Source organism: Mastigoproctus giganteus, chromosome 13 (assembly GCF_048544385.1).
Source record: "Mastigoproctus giganteus isolate SK-2022 chromosome 13, ASM4854438v1, whole genome shotgun sequence".
In the NCBI taxonomy this organism is placed as follows: domain Eukaryota; kingdom Metazoa; phylum Arthropoda; class Arachnida; order Uropygi; family Thelyphonidae; genus Mastigoproctus; species Mastigoproctus giganteus.
In genome coordinates, this window is record NC_143587.1 from 112,706,703 (window position 1) to 112,729,170 (window position 22,468).

General features: G+C 37.6%; 1 protein-coding gene across 1 annotated transcript in view; it reads left to right on the top strand.

Moving 5' to 3' along the window:
• Positions 1 to 14,974, top strand: part of LOC150076369 (uncharacterized) — a 265,264-nt gene extending 250,290 nt beyond the window's left edge. Inside the window, exon 14 of the mRNA XM_090388089.1 lies at positions 14,717 to 14,974. Coding sequence (XP_090244215.1) covers positions 14,717 to 14,823 — 107 coding nt within the window. The 3' untranslated portion in view covers positions 14,824 to 14,974. The remainder of the gene's footprint in view (positions 1 to 14,716) is intronic.
• Positions 14,975 to 22,468: the final 7,494 nt, after the last annotated feature.

Sequence of the window (22,468 nt, forward strand, 5' to 3'; positions counted from 1 at the left end):
TTTAGAAAATGTTTTTCCAGCTTCTTGTCATCACTCTACAATTTTGGCATTCCTGAAACCTGGAAAAGATGCATCCAACCCGAATAGCTATAGACCCATATCTCTCTCAAGCTGCCTCAGTAAAATCCTTGAGAAAATTATCCACAGAAGGCTCGTCTGGATCATTGAGTCGGAACAGCTAATGAGCCATAGTCAGTATGGCTTCCGTCAAAACAGGTCATGCTTAGATCTTATATAGGCGCCTCCGTAGCCAGGTGGGAAGGAGCAGCAGTGCGTAGCACACGCTTCTTGATTAGACCGGGGTTCGAGCCCGTCACCACCAAATACGGAGGATGCGGAAAGGTCAGGGAATGACCACCGCACCGGAGCAATATGGCCTTAGTTGCTAATGCTCCTAAAAACCAAACAACAACAACAGCTTAGATCTTATGGTCAAGGCCGAATTTGCCATCCGTAATGCTTTTGTCAAACATGAACATCTAGTAATGGTTTCAATAGACAAAGAGAAGGCTTTTGATACCATCTGGTGGTATGGTGTACTTAGTGATCTTTACCTTCTCGGACTACGAGGCAACCTTCCTATATTCGTTCAGAACTTTCTACATACTAGATCATTTCAAGTTCGATACCAACATGCCTTTCCCCAACTTTCATCCAGGAAGAAGGTGTTCCACAGGGATCAGTACTGAGTGCCACTCTTTTTGCTCTGAGAGTAGATTCTATCACTAAACAGCTTCCAAATACAGTTGAGACTTACCTTTATGCAGATGACCTTTCCATCTCCTGTCATTCTCAAAACATGAGGTCTATTGAAAGCCAGCTTCAGATATCACTTAATAAAATTCAACAATGGGCGAGCCTCAACGGCTATCTGCCCTCGTAGCAGAAAACAGTTGCTATCCATTTCTGTAGACAATGCAAACTTCATGCAGATCCTGAACCTCAAATTTCTAACGTCTTTGTTCCGGTCACTAGCAACATCCGATTTCTAGGATTAACCCTTGACAATAAGTTAAATTTCCTAGATCATATTAAAAACGTACGGACTTCATGTCTAAAAAAGTTAAACATACTCAGAGCTTTATCTGCCCAAACATGGGGTGCAGATCGTACCTCCTTTCTTCGGTTATACAGGGCATTAATCAGATCCCGTCTCGATTATGGTGCTCCAATCTATGATTCTGGCAGAAAGAGTGCATTACACTGGCTTGATCCCATTCAGCACAGTGCTTTGAGAATTGCAATTGGTGCATTCAGAACGTCGCCAGCACATAGTCTCTACATTGATGCTCATGAGCCCCACTAACTTTACACAGGAAAACACTGTTGCTGAAATATGCTGTCAAGATACAAAATTGTGCCTCTCATCCCGTTCAGTCATACCTTTTTAACCCACCGTTAGAAATCCTATACAGAAACAAGCCTAGCATAGTAAAACCAGCTGGTCTTTGTCTTCTTGAACTGGTGCAAGTTTGGAATATTCCCATCCATGGACTCCTCCTCCTCCTCTTCAAATCTGTGACACTTACCTCTGTCAATGGAGAAAGAATTCTTTGCAAGCATCAAATGTCAACCAAATTCATGCAGTTCACACTCAAAGATATTCTGATTTCTCCCCAATTTATACAGATGGCTCTAAATCTAATTCAAATGTTGGAGCAGCTGCAGTGTTTCCAAATACAATTGTATCAGCTTCCCTTCCATCAGAATTTAGTATATTTTCTGCTGAATTATATGCAATAAAACTAGCTTTAGAAAATCTCTATTCTGACTGTTCCCTAAAATCAGTTATTTACACTGATTCTCTCAGCTCAATCATGTTATGTAATTCCTCAGATAAAGTTCACCCTGTTCTAGATGAAATCAGAAGCTTATTACTGCAAATTAAAGAATGCAATCAACAGGTCACTTTTTGCTGGATTCCAGCACATTCCGGTATTTTAGGCAATGAACTGGCCGATAAAGCTGCAAAAAATCCAACTACCTTAGATTTAACCAACATACCTGTTCCAGCATCAGATTATGCACTAACCGTTCATGCTGCTTGCCTATCACAATGGACAGCACTCTGGCACTCTCAGACTAATAATAAACTCTTTCAGTTTAAATAAGACCCGAAAATTTGGCGCTCCAGTGTCCGTACGTCAAGACGAGAAGTAGTAGTCCTCTCAAGGGCAAGAATAGGACATACTCATCTGACCCACCTTCATTTACTGACAGGAGATGATCCACCACAATGTACACATTGTTCTAACAATTTGACTGTAAAACATATTCTTATTCGCTGCCTCTATTATAAACAAGCCAGAACTTCATCCTTGATCTCACTAGTTAATCTTCATAAACCAATAACTCTTGAAAATCTGATTGGTGATAAGGCAAATATTTCTGAATTTTTTGACTTTCTCAGGCAAACTGGGCTTTTTAATTATTTCTGAATTCAGATTTTCTCTGATTTATGGAAAACTCATGTTTTAATATAATAAGTGAATAGGCACATTATAGCCTTAGCAGCTTATGTGCCATTAAGCCTCCATAACAACAACTAAGTTTCTGGACATTTACTCATTTACAAAACTAGTGGGTTGCTTAATGTAAAATGCTGTAATATTTGTGTATTATAACTTTAGTAGGGAGCGATAGATTTTAATAGATAATTTTTGATGCTGGAGTCAGAGGAGAACTGAAGGAGGCAGTTCTCTTATGAATTGTGGCCTTACAAAATTTGCTATTTGTTTGATGTTTGCAGCTTATCTGGAATAGCACATGAGAGATGTCTTTGTGTTTGATTGGTGCAATGAGTATGAGCATATTGGATGCAAACTCAGCATTCTGATGGGTGTTTATGAGAGCTTGAAGAACAGAGTGGACATTCTCAATGGAATTAAAATGGAGGACCCATCAATCTCTCAGCTGCCCAGTCCATCACCACAGCTTACACTAATTTATCAGATGACACATCAGTAATCTCCAAAGTAGAATGCCTGGTCCCACAGAAGGAGGTTATTGACAGTGACTTTATTGTCAGGGAAATGGGAAATATATTGTCGAAAGTAAGGTAGGTGGAATAGGACCATGGTATGTCTGCCAGAGGAAAAAGTTGATGACATTGTAGAGCACATATCTTTTAGGGGCATGAAAGGTGATCTTGTTGTATCTGTTAGCATTATAGGGCAATGTTGAGAAAAAGTTGCGAGTTATGATTAAATTTGAAAGTGTTCCCAATTCTGCCTAGACATGAAAGGAGGGAGTTATGTTGAGAGCCTTGTCAGTCAATTCATCTCTACAGAGACTTTGTAAGGCTGATGGGATATCTCAGTGTAATCTATGCCTGTTAATATCTCAGTGTAATCTATGCCAGGAGAGACTGTTTTTACAGAGGTGGATTACACTTAAATATAAAGAAGGGATGCAAGAATACTTGCTAATGCTATCAAGGTAGTGTTAAGTGGGTCAGAAAACTGCTAGCTTTGGGAGAATATACAGACACAGATTAACTACAGCTACAAGCAGAGGTGAAAGTGATTCTTGCATTGCATCTATTGGAACATGAAGCAGCCTGGAAAGCAAAGTGTCGGGGATTTCAATGCCTGCTGGTGGTCCTTGTGGAATAAGCAAGTACATAGCTGTGTTAGAGTAACTAAGAGTAAGAACAGGTGCATGTATACTTGCATATACACTAATGCTAGGAACATTGTAAATAAATTTAATGAATTTGAAGTACTGATTAAGTCATCAAATGCAGCATTGTAGGGATATTGGAGATGTGGTGTCATTCGGGCATAAGGGATTCAAAATTTGAATATAGGGAGTACAATGTGTACATTATGTATTGTGTATATTTTCAAGTGGCACTGAGTTTTGTTCCCCCCCCCCCCCCTACAAACTACATATATATTGTTTACGCTACAAACCCTGTAAATGCCTCAGGTACAGTAGACTCTTGATTTTCCGGGATAGAAGGTATAAAAAACATCCCAGATAATTGATTTCCTGGTTAATCCAAAAATACAGAAGTCCCCGACATACATAAGAGATATGTTCCAGGACTTCTTACTTCGTCAAGTTTTACGTAACTCGGGAATGACTAGTAACATATTGCTCTATATTATTATTGAAAAATCTGAATTCAGCATGATACTTATTAATGTTTGACCATTTTCATACATTCTTATTAGTTTAATTTTCTGATCCAAAAATTGATCGCTTTCCTTTTCTTGGTAGATTTACTAGTACCGCTGTCACTTATTCTCTTAGTCGGCACCATGATAACAGTCAAAATTAAATTTTCTGAAAAGAATTTCACAGAGTTAAGGTGAAAGAAAACTCACTATTATCACCCCACGCGAACTCACATTTTACTAAAGCACATTTCTGGAGGTCAACAAAAAACAATTTGCACTTTCCGTTTTTTGGGCTTTTCTGTTAGCGCAATCTATTATAAAGGGTAGTAAACTCGATCTTATTGCATTTACAATGATACCGATAGCTGTAATTCTGTTGGTTTTTATTTTATTATAGTGAAGAGTGCGTCTCCTCTTCACTGAATTCTTCAGTCATATAAAAAAAACCCATAAATATAGAATTGCAAGTATCTTCTCTTCTTTCCTATTTTATTTGCTTGTTACTCCGATTTTACTTGTGCAATTTGTGCATGCCGTGATCGTCGTTAGTGATTGCTTATTTATTTATTTATTTTTTTTTTGTTTTAAATTTTACAATCCTCAAAAAAAATATAGAAAAATTGAGTGAAACCAAATTTACGTAAATCCGTAGTTGTGTAAGTCGGGGACTTACTGTATTGAAAAATGTTCAGCAACCTATGTAAAAAATATGCCAATAGATAAAAAAAACTTACCACGTACTACTTGTGTCCAATACAATGCTTCCCTTTATTTTTTTCTATGTCTATTTTAAATCGAATAGCCTCCCTTTATTTTTTACGATGTCCCGTATGGTTTGGTCACCAACAATATAATGGTTCATTAGAGATTTAATGGATGCACTGTTTTCAAACTTTTGAATCATTTCAAAAACTGAGAACGCAACTCTTTTGTGTTTACCCATAATTTTCTTGATTTCTAAACAAAAAAAAAAAAAAAAAAAATTTGAAATCCCTGACATAAATAGCGAAACAAAATTTGTCTTTTTGCAGTGCGATGGAACACAACAATCGACGTGATGCACTAAAACAAACTAAACATTCCTTCTTTTTTTTTTTTCTTTTTTTTTTTTAGCTGCATGTGTGAAGACAGTGGGAGTTTAGCATTAGCATTAGCATTAGTAGAGGCATTTGATGCAAGAAAGCAAGCTTATGCAGCATCAGCCAAAAAAAAAAAAAAAAAAAAAACCCACTTCCACTTCACCCCTCTGTTCGTTCAAAATACCTGTCCAGCTGAGCCTTAAACTTATTTAGGCTATCAACCTCCACCACAAGGGATGGCAGTCTGTTCCACCAACCAACCACCCGCTGGCTAAAGGCAAATTTCCGCACGTCTATCCTACATCTGTCTTTCCTCAATTTGAATTTATGCCCTCTCAGGTGATTTTTCTGAGCTAGAGGAAGAATCCCATCAGCATTGAGCATGCTTAAACCATTCAAGGCTTTATACACCTCTATCAGATCACCTCGCTGGTGCCTAGTCTCCAGACACTGTAATTTGCAAAACTTAAGCCTTTCTTCGTAAGAGCACCCCTTTGTTCCATTCACTAATCTTGTTGCCCTTCTCTGTACTCGTTCCAGCAGCTCTACATCCTTCTTGAAATGAGGCCTCCAGACCTGTATACAGTACTCTAGGTGTGGCCTGACCATTGCCTTATACAATGGAATAATCACCTCCTTATCCCTGCTGGAAAAATTCCTGTATATCATTGACAATACTCCATGAGCTACTCTTGCAGCCCGTCTGCACTGCTCAGAGAACTTCATATCTGCCTGCACAATCACCCCCAAGTCCCTTTCATTCTCTACCACTGTCAGTGTAGTACCACAGAGTTGATACGTTGCTCTGGGGTTGCTGTTTCCCATGTGTAGTACTTTACATTTGTCAATGTTAAACTTCATTTGCCACCTCTCAGCCCATCTGCTCAACCTTTCCAGATCCTGTTGCAGCAGCATAGTGTCAGTAGTGTCCTTGACAACCCTGCCAACCTTTGTATCATCTGCAAACTTGGACATTAAGCTTGATATACCATCATCAATATCATTTATAAATACAGAAAACAACAATGGACCCAACACTGAGCCCTGAGGGACTCCACTAATAACATTAGTCCACGATGAGCAGTGTCCATTGATTACCACTCTCTGTCTTCTCCCCCTCAACCACCCCTTTATCCATAGCAGCAATTTGCCTCCAATGTCACACTGCTCCAATTTGTGTAGCAGTCTTCCATGTGCAACAGTATCAAAAGCCTTTCTAAGATCCAAGTATATAATATCAAAGTTATTCCCTGCATCCAGTTCTTTTGTGACTGCATCATAGTATCCAATCAAGTTGGTCAGGCAAGACTTCCCCTTAACAAAACCATGCTGTGTCTGAGCTATAACTGAAGTCTTGTCTAAATGATCCTGCAGTGCTTCTTTAACCAGTGCCTCCATTAATTTTCCTGGAACAGAAGTTAAGCTCACAGGTCTATAATTACTTGTGTCAGCCTTTGATCCTCCTTTGTGAATTGGGGTCACATTTGCACATTTCCAGTCAATGGGTACCTCCCCTGAGTCCAAGGAAGCTCTCATAATTATGGCTAAGGGTTTGCTTACTTCCTTTGCTGCCTCCTTTAATATAACTGGATAGATCCCATCCACCCCGGGTGCCTTTCTTGTGTTTATCTTCAACAGTTTCTCCTCCACTTTACTCCCAGTTATTTCAAGATTCTGTAGCTTACTGCTAGAGTTGAATACACCTCTGGCATTCCCTTTGCTGAATAACTCCTCATGTGTGAATGTCGATGCAAAATATTCATTTAGTTTGTTAGCTACCTGAGCAGGATCATCAACAGTTGACCCATCAATATCAAGTGGACCAATCTGATTCATCCCCTTCCTTCTAGAGTTTACATAAGTAAAGAACTCTTTGCTGTTTTTCTTTGCATCCCTTGCCAAGGATTTCTCGTAATCTGCCTTCGCCTGCCTAACCTCCTTTGTAACTTGGTTGCATATCAACTTGTATCTATCATAGGCTTCTGTGTCATGTGTTAATTTGTAAGTATCCCATGCATTTTTCTTCTCTGCCATATGCATCATTAGTTCATCTGACATCCATTTTGGCCTAAACCTTGAACAATATTTCTTAGTTGGTATGTAAAGCCTAGTAGCTTCCAAGATAAGTTCTTTGAATGCTTCCCATTTTGAATTTGCTGTTGGTAACATCATCAGTTGGTCCCACTGTATAGAATTTAAATACTGTCTCAGTCCATCGTAGTCGCCTTTACGGAAGCAATAACCCTTCCCTTGCAAGATAATAGGCACATTAATCTTGTTGCAAGATAATAGGCACATTAATCTCCCAATGACAACTTATAACGACTCTTGTCGCTTATTTACGACTTACAAAATATCTGTTTATACCTATTCTAGTTATTACTTAAATTTTATGATTTCTGGTTGGTTTTTTTTTTTATTTATTTATTTATTTGGAGTCTTGAAGTGTCCTGGTTAATCCGATCCTGGTAAATCGAGTCTGCTGTAGTGCAAGTTTTAGTGTTAATTTGTGTAATGTTGTGTTGGCCTGTTGTTCCTCTAGCATTTAGCTAGGGGAGTCCTAATGGGGCTCCCACATTGCCTGTCCTTACCTTGGGGAGGCATCTGAGTATAGTACTGGTAGAAAGTTCTCTGGCAGGGGCAAGCCCTGGACTGTGCCTCAGCTTGCCAGGAGGGCCTTAGGAAAAAGAGGAAAGCGTGAAAGGGGATGAAGAGGGAGGGAACAGATGAAGAAAATTAAGGCGGACAATAGGCAGGCTGTTTACCTAGAAATAGGAAGTTAAAGGGATAGAGTACTCCTGTGGGAGGAGCCCATCCTCACATGGGGGGGACTATTAAGAAAAAGCAAAAATGTTTGTGGTGGTAGGATCCACAAGGCAAAAAGTTGGGATGAGAGGTGGGGGAAAGGGGAGATGGGAGTGTGGGGAAAGAAAGTCATGGGATCAGAGTGCTCTATGTTGGGGGGGGGGACATGCTCTGTGGATATACAGTGCATCTCTGCATGAAATCCCACACTGGCCAGACTAGATGTAGCCATTGTCAGCAGTTCTCACACCATGCCTCAAAAGAGAGGATTCATAGCAGCAGCAAGGCAGGGGGTTGTTCCTTGTGATTAAAAACCATATTAAATATAAGGCAGTGCATGCAGTCGATATGCATTGCCAATTCAATGTTGAGTTAGTTTGGTGTGACCTAAACACTGTAAAAATGAAAATGAGAGTATAATTGTCTTATATGCGTAATGACTGTGATGAGTATAACAAACAACTATACAGAGAAATTGAGTGAGCCAGTAAATCAGTGTTTCATAATGGGATATGTTAACTTTTCAGATAGTTTAAAGTTAAATACCCAAGCTTATGGTTTGATTATTCACACACTAGCAATACTTTTATGGATTTATTGGATTACTGTTTTCTGCAACAGCAGCACATTACAGGGATTAAGAGAAAGCAATACTTTTGATTTGATTATGAACAGTGATTTTTATTCATTATGAATCTGCAGATGAAAGACCCACTATGTAGGTCTTTCACCTGCAGTACACTGTACTGTGATCACAGTGTACTGATGTGGGATTTAGTTAAAAGATGAAGGTGTAACTACTGTCAAGAATAAAAGGAACGGCTTTTGCTTTCGAAAGGGTAACTACAGTGGTCTTGGACAGTATTTAAATTCTATGCAGTGGGACCAATTGCTGATGTTCCAAAAGCAAATTTTAAATTGGAAGCATTCAGGAAAGTAATCATAGAACCAATTAGGCTTTGCATATACTAACTAAGAAAAACCATTCAAGGCCTTATTATACACCTCAATTGGATCACCTAACAGGTGCCTAATCTCTAATGCTGCAATTTACAGAAATCAAGCTTTTTTTTGGTAAGAACAAAGGGTTCCCCCTCATTGGTGAGGGGAACCGTTTGTTCTTACCAAAAAAGGACGTTGAGTCACTCTAGCAACTCAACAGCCTTCCTATAATGAGGCCTCCAGACCTGTGTGCAGTACTCGAGGTGTGGCCTGACCATTGCCTTGTACAAAGGGATAACATCTCCTTATCCCTACTAGCAAAATACCTGTATATCCTCAAGACCACCATGGGTTGCTCTGGCAGCCTGGCTGCACTGCTCAGAAAATTTCATATCTGACTGCACAATTACCTCCAAGTTTTTTTCATTTTCCACTACCCTGAGTGTAGTACTACACAGTTGGTACATTTCTCTGTAGTTATAGCTACCCATATGTAGTACTTTGATTTGTCAATGTTAGACTTCAGTTGTCACTTCTTAGCCCATCTGCCAAACTTTTCTAGATCCTGTTGTAGTACCATACTGTCATTAACAACCCTGAAAACCTTTGTGTCATCTGGAAACTTGTACAATAAGCTTTTTATACCTTTATCAATATCATTGATAAATATACAAAACAACAATGGGCCCAACACCGAACCCTGGGGAACTCCACTAATAACATTTGTCCACGAAGAGCAGTGTCCATCGATTACCACTCTCTGTTGTCTCCCACTCAACCATCCCCCTATTCATTGCAGCAGCTTACCCCCCGACGCCACACCTCTCCAATCTGCACAGCAGTCTTCCTCGTGCAACAGTATCAAAAGCTTTTCTGAAATCAGAGTATATGATATCAAAATTTTTTTGCATCCAGTTCCTGTGTGACCACTTCATATTATCCAATCAAAATAGTCAGGCAAGGCCTTCCCTTAACAAACCCATGCTGTTTCTTAATCATTACTACAGCCTTGTCTAGATGATTCTGCAATGCTTCTTTAGCCAGTGACTACATTATTTTCTCCCGAACAGAAGATAGACTAACAGGTCTGTAATTACACTTGTCACCTTTTGATCTCCCTTTGTGAATTGGGGACACATTTGCACAACTCCATTCTGTGGTTATCTCCCCTGAGTTTAAGAATGCTCTCATAATTATGACTACGAGTTTGCTTACTTCCTTTGCTGCCTCTTTTAATATAACTGGATAGATCCCATCCACTCCCAGAGGCGTTTCTTGTTTAACTTCACCAATTTCTCCTCCACTTTACTCTCAGTTATTACAAAATCATTTAGCTCCCTGTTAGCTTTTTACAAGCTTCTGTTGTCCACTTCTCTACAGAATTCCTCACGTGTGAATGTAGATGCAAAATACTCATTCAGTTTGTCAGCTATTTGAGCAGGTTCATCAACAGTCAAACCATTGATATCAAGTGGCTCAATCTGATTCATCCCCTTTCTTCTAGAGTTTACATAAGTAAAGAAATCTTTGCTGTTTTTCTTTGCATCCTTTGCCAAAGATTTCTCGTATTCTGCTTTTACTTGCCTAACCTCCTTTGTGACTTGATTACAGACTAGCTTATATCTACCATAGGCTTCTGTTTCACCTGATAATTTGTATATACCCCCTGCATTTTACTTCTTTGCCACGAGACTCATTAGTTCTCTGACATCCAGTTAGGCCTAATCCTCCAACATGATTTCTCTGTTGGTATGAAAAGCCTAGTAGTTTCCAAGATTACTTCCTTGAATTTAGAATTTGCTGTTGGTAATATCATTGGTTGCTCCTACCATAGAGATTAAAAAATGTCTGAGACCACTGTAGTCACCTTTACGAAAGCAAAAACCCTTCCCTTTACCTTTGATAGTAGTTTCATCTCAAAGTAAATTCTACATTAGTACACTGTGATCACTTTTACTTAGTGGATTTTTTTGTGAAAATTCTTAATGCGTGAATAATCATTGCTGATAATCAGATCAAGAGTATTCTCCCTCTGGTGACGCCTCCGTAGCCAGGTGGGCAGGAGCAGCAGCGTGGCACACGCTTCTTGATTAGACTAGGGTTCGAGCCTGTGACCACCAAATACGGAGAATGCGGAAAGGTCAGGGAATGACCACCACATATCCCCGGAGCAATATGGCCTTAGTTGCTAATGCTCCTAAAAACCAAATAACAAATAAAAACAACTCCCTCTGGTTGCCCCTCGAACATGCTGCTGCTGTAGAAAACAATCATCCAATAAATCCACAAAATCTTGCTAGTGTGCAAGTGACCAACTGACAAGTTCCAGTCAATATCTGGGAAGTTAAAATCCCCCATTGACATTTGATTTATTGGCCCACTTTATTATCAGTATAGTTGTTCATTGTACTGATCAGAGTCATTAGGCTATAACACACTCCTACCCTCATTTTTGCTTTTCCAGTGTTTACGTCACACCAAACTGACTCAACATTGCACTCTCCACGACTGTCAATTGGATGTACTGCCTTAGATTTTGTTTCTTAACTAACAGTATAATCCCTTTTCCCTTCCCTTCCCTTCCTTTCCTTTCCTTTCCGTACACATTGTACTCTCCAAATTCTAATTGTGCATTCCTTATATCTCTATGCCACCATGTCTCTGATATCCCAACAATATCCACTTTTGATGTCTTGACCAGCATTTCAGATTCATCGAATTTATTTGCTGTACACCTAGCATTGGTGTACATGTAAGTATATATATGCACCTGTTCTTACTCTTATCTACTGTAACACAGCCCATGTATTTACTTGTTTGACAATGGCTCCCAGCAGTCCTTTCTTTCCAGGCTGCTGCTCATTCTGATAGAAGCAGTGCAAAAAATCTCTTTCACTTCTGCCTGTGGTTACAGTTAATCTTTTAGTCTGTGATTTCCCCCCCCCAAGTTAACAGTTGTCCGACCCAACTAACACTGCCTCGATAGCATCAGAAAATATTCTTGCACCCATTCTATTTAAGTGTATCCCATTCCTGTAGAAGCAGTCTCTCCTGTTAACAGGCACAGACCATGTTGAGAAAAAATTCTCTCCAGTGAGTCTTGCACAGTGTCTCCAGGGCAAAATTGATTGACAAGGCTCTTATCATATACTCCCTCTTATTGAGTCTGGGCATAATTGCAGACACTTTCAATTTTAATCATAACTCGCGACTTTTTTTCAACATTGACCTGTATTTGTTAAGTAAGTTCACAGATTTCCTAATTTTAATGTCATTAGTGCCCAACATGTCACCTTTTGTGCCCTTAAAAGGTGATATCTGCTCTAAAACTTCATAAACTTTTGACCCTGGTAGATATATCCTGGTACTATTCCACTCATCTTTCTTGCAGAACTTATTTTCCTGATAACTGAGTCACCAACAATAACTAGCTCCTGTGAGACCAGTGTATTCTGCCTTGAAGATTGTCACTGTATTGCCTGTTGCACAAGAGTGAGCTCTGGTATTGAGTTGGGCAGCCAAGAACTTGATGGGCCCCCATTTTAATTCCTTCTGGGGCATCTACTCTACTCCTCAAACTCTCATAGATGCCCCTCAGAACTCTGAGTTGCCGCCTAATTTCTTCACACTCTGCACTTAACACACACAAAGCATTCTCCTTGGCTAGTATCCTGTCCTGTTCCTGAAAGACCAGCATATATTTCACAAATTGCGAATTTTTTTAAGACTGTGATGTGTTGGAGAATCACCCCCCAAAGGGGGGGTAATTCTCCAACACATCACATAGCACTTCAGCTACTTTGTGCCTGTTACTTTGCTGCTTTGGTCTTGGGCATGATTTCTGTTTAAATTCAATTTAATTGATCGATTGATAATACTACACTAAGCTACCAGATTCCTAAATGCAGTGATACGTATTACACTATCAAGTTTACGTTTACTTTATGCTATCAAGTTCGAGATATCTGCTACACTATACCGTACAATCTAATATACTATAAAAACGGTGGCAAGATTTTTGAACAGATAAAGGGCTCTACATATATTAAGTAGCAACCTATAAAATGTCTAGCTAAATTCAAAATAAACTAAGGAGCATGACTAGGTCTATAAAGCTATTTATAGAAAATAAATTAATATGACAATTAAGTCAATAAAACAGCAAAAAATTATCAAAAACGTCCATTTGCTGGAGCTAAAAAATCTTTTCCCACATATGCTTAGCTTTGTTCCCCAGTGTTCCTTTCTTGGCCCCTTAATTTTTCTAGTAGTTATTAATGATATTGATACAGGTATTTCAAGTTAATGTCTAAGCTTTCTGATGATACAGACATAGGCAGGGTAGTTATTGACAGTCACAAGTACATTCTATGTCAAAGAATGCACTTGTGATCCTGTCTGGGCATTAGTAATCTCAGAGTAACTTACTATGGCCACAGATGCCGATGCACCTAATAAATCCCCAAACAAACAAACAGTAACTTACCACTTGTGTACCACCAAATGCAAGATTGTTGAGAAATGAAAAGGACTTGAAAGTAACTATATGGTTTGATATGAATTTTTCTGAGCAGTGTAGACAGTCTGCTAGGACAGCTCATGGAGTTCTGTTGGTGATATATTTATCCAATCCCTCTTCTTCACATAATGGAATGATTTTTCCACCATAGAAAGAGGGGGGGATTGGATAAATACTAAAAATAAAACAGATAAGTGAAATGAGGAATGGTTGACAGTGGTTATTTTATATTTTACTTGTTACTTATTTTTTTAATTTACTTTAATTAATTAATTTATTTTAGTTTATTTCTTTTGGCTGTTGCTATGTAAGCTTGCTTTCTTCTGTCATTTTACCAGCAATAATATAATTATTGGTAGCCGTCAATTTACATCTGGGTTAGGTTCCTGGGGAGGACAGGTGCAAATGGAAACCTTTATGTAATGGAGTCAATCGGAAATCACAGGTTTAGGTTCGGACACCAAAAATTTTACCTACCACTTTGCATCGATTGTTTTATTATATTAGCATTCTTCATAGTTGTAGTAATAGTTGATGGAGGCATATTCGTAGCTCTACACACATTAGGGTGACTTTCATCAGATTCCATCCTCCGAATAATGAACTAAGATTCAATGAACTTCTTTTACCAGACATGGTGTCTCTTTATTCTGTTAAATTAAAAACATTATAACATGATTGTCAAAAACTGCACATGGCTATCACTATTGATATTATTATTATTTAATTTATTAATAGCACAATTAATAAAAAAATGTTAGCATACATCGACCTGTGGAATAGCGGAACGATGACAGATGTTGATGATGTTAGCATCATAAATTTCCGACACGTGTCAATAGCATAAACAACAACAAACTGACTGTTTCACAGCATGGATCTTTACCACCCGCATCCACGAGTGGCTACTTTGAGTGTGGGAATCTTTCTCGTCTCTGATATGGATGCATTAATTGCTGATTGGCTCAGATTGTCCTAAATCATGTGAACAGTTCATGATACATAGAACAGTAAAGCTGATAAATTTTGTCTGACAATTTTAAACTTTAAATTTATAAAAAATTGCAAAAATAAATAAATAAAAATTAAAATGGTGTTGTGGTTAGTGATTGGTGCAAATCGGACCAGGGCAAAACGAGGGCTACCTGTATATTTATCTTCAGTCATAAGATATTTTATATTTTTGTTTAATAACTGAGTGCTAATGATGATGACATGGAATCTTTTTTATTCCCTCCCCTTTACAGTTGATCTTTCTAAAGAACCATCAGGTCTGAAGACAGCTCCTGTCACTGGTACATCTAAAGATGATGCATATGAACAGTTTATGAAAGAAATGGAAGGATTATTGTAATAAAATGTAGTTGCAAGAATCTTTCTTGGAATGTTTGTACTTGTAAAATAACTTAATTCTTTATACTTGTATTGTGCGTGCGTGTGTACATATATATGTGTGTGTGTGTATTTCCTTTATACATACCTCTAGTAAATAATATTAAATCAGTTGTATGGTTGTTTTCTGTATTTAACATTAAAACATAATATAAATAGTTTCTACACTGTTCAACAAAATTAACAGAACATGTATAAAATGTGGTGTGACTAGCGCAGCTTGTGATGGAGCGGGACAAATTTGGTATGATGGCGTACCATAGAATAATGATGAAATAAGGAGATAGCGAGAAACTTTGGACAGATATATGGGTAATTTATAGGGGTTATATAAAAATTAACAAAAAGATCAAATAACAGAAGTCAATATACGATGCTTGAAAAAATTATCACATGACATCAGTAGCGTATGATCCCTCCAATGGCTATCAGTCCTGATAGTGATAAACCATACTCGATATAAGGGTCTATAAGCTTCTGTGGCAACAGATCCCATTCTTTCACCAGCACAAACCTTAGCTCATCAAGTGACTGAGGAGTTTGCTGCTGGCATGCAGTGCCATGCCATGTCCAAAAGTATCCCACATGTGTTTGATTGGATTTAAGTCTGATGATTGTGCTGGCAATGGCAGCCATTGAATATCTTCAGTTTCAAGATATTCCTCCATCACTTGAGCTCTACGTGCAGTGGAATTGCCATGCGTGAAAAGAAAATCTGAGCAACTGCACCCCTAAATAATCACACATAGGGTTTGAGGATCTGTTCTCGGTACTTCTGCATAGTTACGGTATTCCTATAAAAAACATGAAGAGGGGTGTGGTTGTTGATCTTTATTCCACCCCACATGAGAACACAGCCTCCACCATAAGTGTCCCCTTCTCTGATGTTGGAGGGATGGTACCAAATGTCTCATTGATAAAACTTCTAGAATCTGTTTGTGGGCTAAAACAAGACTCATCAGAGAACAGAACTGTACTTTATTTGTCAGGGCTCCAAGTCACATATTCATGACACCAGTTTTGACAAGCTCTGCAGTGGTTGTGGGTTAATGAGATACAAACCACTGGCTTCCTTGTGTACAGTCCATTTGAATTGAGCCTTTTAACACAGTCCGGATGGAATTTATTTTCACCTGTGGCTGCAGCAACCTCAAGAGACAGTTGATGACAGGACATCATAGAGTTCTTTCTTGCTATTAGAGCCAGATTGTGGACTGTTCTAGATGATGTAGCCATTGGGTGACCTTGGCCAGCAACGGTTTCTGTCTCCTGAAATTGCTTTCATAGTGCCAAGATGCCACTGCGTAATGCATTAAGCCAACGTGCCAGCAACTACCCGGCTTCAAGTCATCCAGCTATTTCAAAGAATCATCTAAACGATGATGACTTGCCATCCTGAGTACTGGAGATGTGACTATCCCACTGAGCAAGCCAAAAAAAAAAATGGGAATGAAGTGATGTGGTCGCAACCTGTGTTTTTATAGGCATAAATAATTTGCAAATGTGTGGCTCAGTAAGGTGATAGACAGATATGTATTGGATACTCAGAATTTGCCTTCCAGGATGCCTATCATATCATACATTAACCTTCAGCGACACTGTTCGCAATAAAATATCCACAAAAAACAGTTTATGTTAATTTTGTTGAGCAGTGTATAAACAAAAGTGCTTACATTCTCCAGTGCATACTCCCAACTTTCTGACATATGCTTGAATTACCTGTTTCATTGTTAGATTATCTTATTGCACATATAAACTTAAGTTAACCTCTTTCTTGAGAATATTAAATATAATTTCAGCTGTGCAGCTAGTGGGCACTTTCAGGACACATTTCCATTATATAGGGCATGAGGAATAAACCAACAGTGTAACGGTCACATATTAATTCAGCATAGTAAACCTTCAAGCAGAAGAATATGTAACCTGTAGATAATTTATATCCATAAATTGTGTACCTGTGAAAACATACATCAAGTTTCAGCACTAGTTTTTTAATTATATATCAAAATGTTCAGGCGAGTGTATTTTCTATATGCATGTACGATGCCAAACAAATTAATAGCAAATCTCTCATTTCAATCTGTTTTTTATATATAGGAAAAAATACAGTAAAAGTTTTGTTATCTGACACTTAGAACAGGGGTCACCAATCACAGTAGTATTCTTTGTAGTCCATATTGAAATCCCTAATTCATTGTAGTCTGGATTCTTTTTTGGCATAAAATATTAATAAGATAACATATTTTTATTTCCATTTACATGCAACCCTTGTATAACATAGTACTGCTCCAACATGATTGATAAAGTGTAGCAATCCTTGCACAACACAGTACATATATGACATGGTTTACTCTAACATGATTATAGAATTGTGACAAACATTAATTTTGTGTAGGGAAAATTCTGCTATTATGTTGGATGTAACTTTTCAACATTTCCATTATTTTTTTGTGAATCCCTGCTTTTGGCTCGCTAATTGTTATGCAAAAAAAAAAAAAAATTGTTGGGAAATCCACATGTTAGGTTCTGTGCTATTGAACTTGGAAAAATCTAGATTTCAAAGTTTTATTACTATTGGATAACATGCCAGGCCATCCAAACGTTGAAGTAATGTTCCTACCACCTATTACAACTTCTTCTTTAATTAGATCAAGGCATTATATCTACCTTTGAAACTCATTACATCGGAAAATCGTTACAATGGAGTTTGGAAAAAATTGATTCCGAATTGAATTGATGAGAAATTGAAGTGATGGAGGCATGGAAACATTTTTCAATTGTGGGCTGTATCGGGATCATAGCTTTATCGCTCAAAGAAGTAAAACCATCAACATTAAATGTGTGTTGGAAAAATGTATGACCAGAGGCAGTTCATTCAGGAAATTTAGTCAAACCGGCAGAACATGGAATCGGTGCAATAGTAGAACTTGCTAAGTTGGTAGGAGGGGAAGGTTTTGATGATATGACTAGTGAAGCCCTCGTGGGTAGCACAGTTGGTAGAATCGCAGTCCTCCCCACATCTGGTGGAAAAGACCTAGGTTTGAATCATGTTCGATAACGGAAGCAAATTTTTATGGGTGTTTTTCACAACATGGCTGAGTTAGTCGGTCTCAGGTGAAGGTAGCATGGTTTTTTCTCCCAGAAACTGGTTTTTTCATCCAGCACAATAGAAAATCGACCACAGAGCACGTGCAATTTATAGACAATATACACAGAACAACATAGCCTTTTGCCGATGTTCCTAAAAAAATATGATTACTGAAGATGTTCAAGAATTACTGGTAGAAAAAGAGACTGACAAAGCGGATTTGGTCGAAATGGTACTGGAAGCAAATCAATTCAGATGATGACAGTTCAGTTGAAAATTCTGCCAAACTTCCAAATTTTATACAAAAAAATGTATACAGAAAGATATAAAGTTAGCCAAGCAATTAGAATCTTATTTTTTGAATTCGGATTCCTTGACTGAAAAGAGCCCAAAATTCAAAAGGGAGCTTTAAAAATGCTTAGTTCCATACTATGAAATTTACAAAGATCTATCAAGAAAAAGTAAAAAAATCCAGATTAATGATTTTTTAAAGAGATCAGAAGATACACAAAGTGGTGTATTTTTGATAGCAAAATGGTGTATTTTTGTTGGCACTTGGAACATAACCCCCCCCCCCTTTTTGTACTGGTTCTTAGTCCTATTAACACAGTTTCGCATTACACAAGATTTCATAGGAACCTAACTACTATGCTATACGAGGGTTACCTGTATTTAAAAAAAACATTTGCTTTTTAGTATTACAGAATGGGAATAAAGATGCATTCAGTACAAAGTGTGATCAGGTTCTTAAATGTCACATCTCAAATTAAGGGAACTTACAAAAATGCAGATCTAAAATAATTACTTACTTGCTACATTGCACTCACTACATAGCACTGCACTACATGTACAAAACATTCTGCAACTACTGTACTTGTAGATTTTTCTAAAATAAAAGTAAGATTAAATTTTACTTATTTTCATTGTGCTACACAGTTTTTGTTAATTACAATAACAAAACTGTGTAGCCAAAATTCCAAAATTTTACGTTTCCAAAATTTTAGTTTTACTGTTGTTATCCATTGGCTTTTCCTGGTTGTCCAACTGGACTCAAATAATTGTAATGCCATAATCTCCATGTTTTGCTAGATAACAAAGCTTTTACTATACATGTGAAATTTTTGCCTCAAAAAAATCTTAATTTGTTTATATTGTTTTGTTTTTTATATTATTATTTAAAAAATTGTTTAAATTTTTTATGGATAACAAGTCAGTTCACTTGTCGAAATTCATATTCTAAGAGTGATATTGACTGAAGAAAATATAAAAAATATAAATATATATTTTTTATATATTTATATAATATATAATTCAGACGTGTGTGTGCATGTGCACGCTATTGTTTTCAAATTATAGTTGAGGTTTCATATTAGCAAGTTACTCTACATTATCAACTATGGCTCTCAATTAAATGCATGGCAACACCACAGTTTCAGTACCACCACACTCTTATCACTCAGCATATTTTTCCTTCCTCTGTATCACGTGATAAGTCATCACATCAAATGTGTCTTCAAGTCTGTTGTAGTAATCCTCGAATATGGCTTGGTGCTGGATGATTTGTTCTCAATTAATGGTTGTTCTCTGTGATTCCTGCTTTTTGCACAGTATTTGTGTCATGTAAAATTAATTAATATGCCCCATAATTGTGTTAATAGTCCGGATGACTTTAGCATCGGTTGAGGCATGTGATGCAAGAAAGTAAGCTTATATAGCATCAGCCAAAAAAAAAAAAAAACCCCTTCCCATTTCACCCATCCAGTCACTTCATACATTTGACTAGATCAGCCTTAAATTTATTTAAGCTATCAACTTCCACAATCAACTATCCACTGACTAAAGGCAAACTTCCACACATCTATTCTACAACTGTCTTTCCTCAATTTGAATATAGTAGTAGTGGCATGTGATGCAAGGAAGCGAGTGTATAAGCTTATGCAGCATCAGCCAAAAAAAAAATCATACCATTCCCTCCAAATGCCTGTCGAGTTCCTCCTTAAATTTATTTAACCTATCAACTTCCACAACAGATGGAAGTTTGTTCAGGCAATTAACCACCCGCTGGCTAAAGGCAAATTTCCGCACATCTATTCTACATCTGTCTTTTCTTAATTTGAATTTATGCCCCCATAGGTTCGTAATCTGAACAAGTGGAAGGATCCCATCAGAATTCAGCGTGCTCAACCCATTCAAGGCCTTATACACATCAATGAGATCACCGCGCAGGTGCCTAGTCTCTAGCCACTGCAATTTGCAGAACTTAAGCCTCTCTTGGTAAGAGGATCCCTTCATTCCCCTCACCAATCTTGTTGCCCTTCTCTGTACACGCTCAAGCAAATCTACATCCTTCCTAAAATGAGGCCTCCAGACCTGTACGCAGTACTCAAGGGGTGGCCTGACCATTGCCTTATACAGAGGGACAATTACCTCCTTTTCCCTGATAGCAAAATTCCCCATGACCTGCCCTGGCAGCCTGTCTGCATTGTTCAGAAAACTTCATATCTGACTGCACAATTACTCCCAAGTCTTTTTCATTTTCTACCACCTTAAGTGTAGTACCACACAGTTGGTACATTTCTCTGGGGTTACTTCTACCCATATGCAGTACTTTGCATTTGTCAAGGTTAAACTTCAGTTTCCACTTTTTAGCCCATCTGCCCAAATTATCTAGATCCTGTTGCAGTAGCACACTGCCATCACCAACCCTGCCAACCTTTGTATCATCTACAAACTTCGACACTAAGCCTGATATACCTTCATCGATATCATTGATAAATGCACCCACAACTATACTCCTAGCATTGGTGTACATGCAAGTATACGTGCACCTGTTCATGGCTCCTAGCCACCCTAACACAGCCCATGTATTTGCAGAACCCTCAAGATAACTTTGGGGAACCCAGGATTCTGCAATACACTTAAAACACTGCTCTAAATATATAATCATCTCCTTGCTCTGCAGTCCAGATATAGTTATGGCCACCTCTAAAAAATATCAGTGCCCTCCCATATGAACAGCAGGTGTTTAATCATCTGTTGCAAAAATAGCTTTCCTATTTAGCAATATTGCTCAAATTTTCTAGACCTTTTCATGATACATTCACTCAAGAGTGGTTGTGGGTACATATGAGCTCCATGAAATTTCCAATTTGAAGCAGCACATTCCCTCTATACTCAGAATCAATCTTGCCTGAAATGGAGCACATCCTTTGTTAAGCACCTTTTGGTGCTTAACAAAGGATGTAAAAGCTAATGAGTTGGCTTTTACAATTATCTAGGATGGCTGACAAACACACAGTTAAGCTGGTTCCAATTTTAACTTTGTTGAGAAAGGTGAACTGCAGTTACTTCTCCTTGTTAAGGAACCCCATTCTGAGATGGTATTGGATCAACGACAACTCTGTGGAAATTGAAGTCAATATCAGTTGTTGAAGCTGTAGTATTTCCTTGGCATATACATATGACAGTGAATGTTGTGTTCCACCTTTTCTGCCAATGGGTCAATTTCTCAGTGCATACTTAACTGGAATGTTATGATGTTTTATGTAACACGATTTGCACAAATAAATTAACATTTAACATAAGAAATTTTAGTAGAAAAATCATACATTATCTTTGGGGAAAATGACAGGTGCTTAAATCCAAAATTGACTTCCTTTTTGTATATGAGTATGTACATATTCTAGTGAAGAAAAAAAAAATTTTTAATGGACTGACTCAAAATATTAAAAACTGCACATTTAGTAAAATTTTATTTAATTCTCACATTCACAAGGCATCAATAACAATATTACATCAGATTAATGCTTGTTTATACACATTACAACAAACTTTTTATGCACTTTTACATACAAAAACTGTAAAACTGACTAGAGCAAAATAATACCTTTAAATAAAATCAAAATCAGACTAGCTACTATTTATGTGCCATCAAGGGTTACCTATTGATTCAGAAGCCAGTATTTTCCCTTGTTATTATATATTTACTATAAGTCAGGTAGCATTTTGTTAAGTGATCACTGATAAAATAATGTGCTAGATCCTATGTCAAATGCTATACTTTCCTGAGCAATGCAATTTTTATTTTTATAAAAAGTATAAATAGATGTTTTAAACATGGCCTAACAATTTTTTTTTATATATAGAAAAATTCTTTATTCGACAGCACGAGTAAATGTACAGCACAACGTCATCTAGCTTGCAAGCCCTCTGCTTATATTTTTTAATTACTGATGAGAAAATGTTTATTTTGACTTCACAGGTGAAACAGTTAACAAATATTATATTATCTTATCCTGTGACATAAAATATCTTAAAGTAAGTATATCTGTACTGCTGGGACACGCTTACATTGCCTAATGTTCTACCAATAAACAGGCTAAGTGTATCCATTGTTATATCATGTACACTGAAAACTAATTTTCATTTCATTAATCGTACACATCTGAATATTCAATTTTACAATATAAGATGAGGGATTCTGATCCAGTATTTTTCATTGAACTTGGTACTTCTTTTT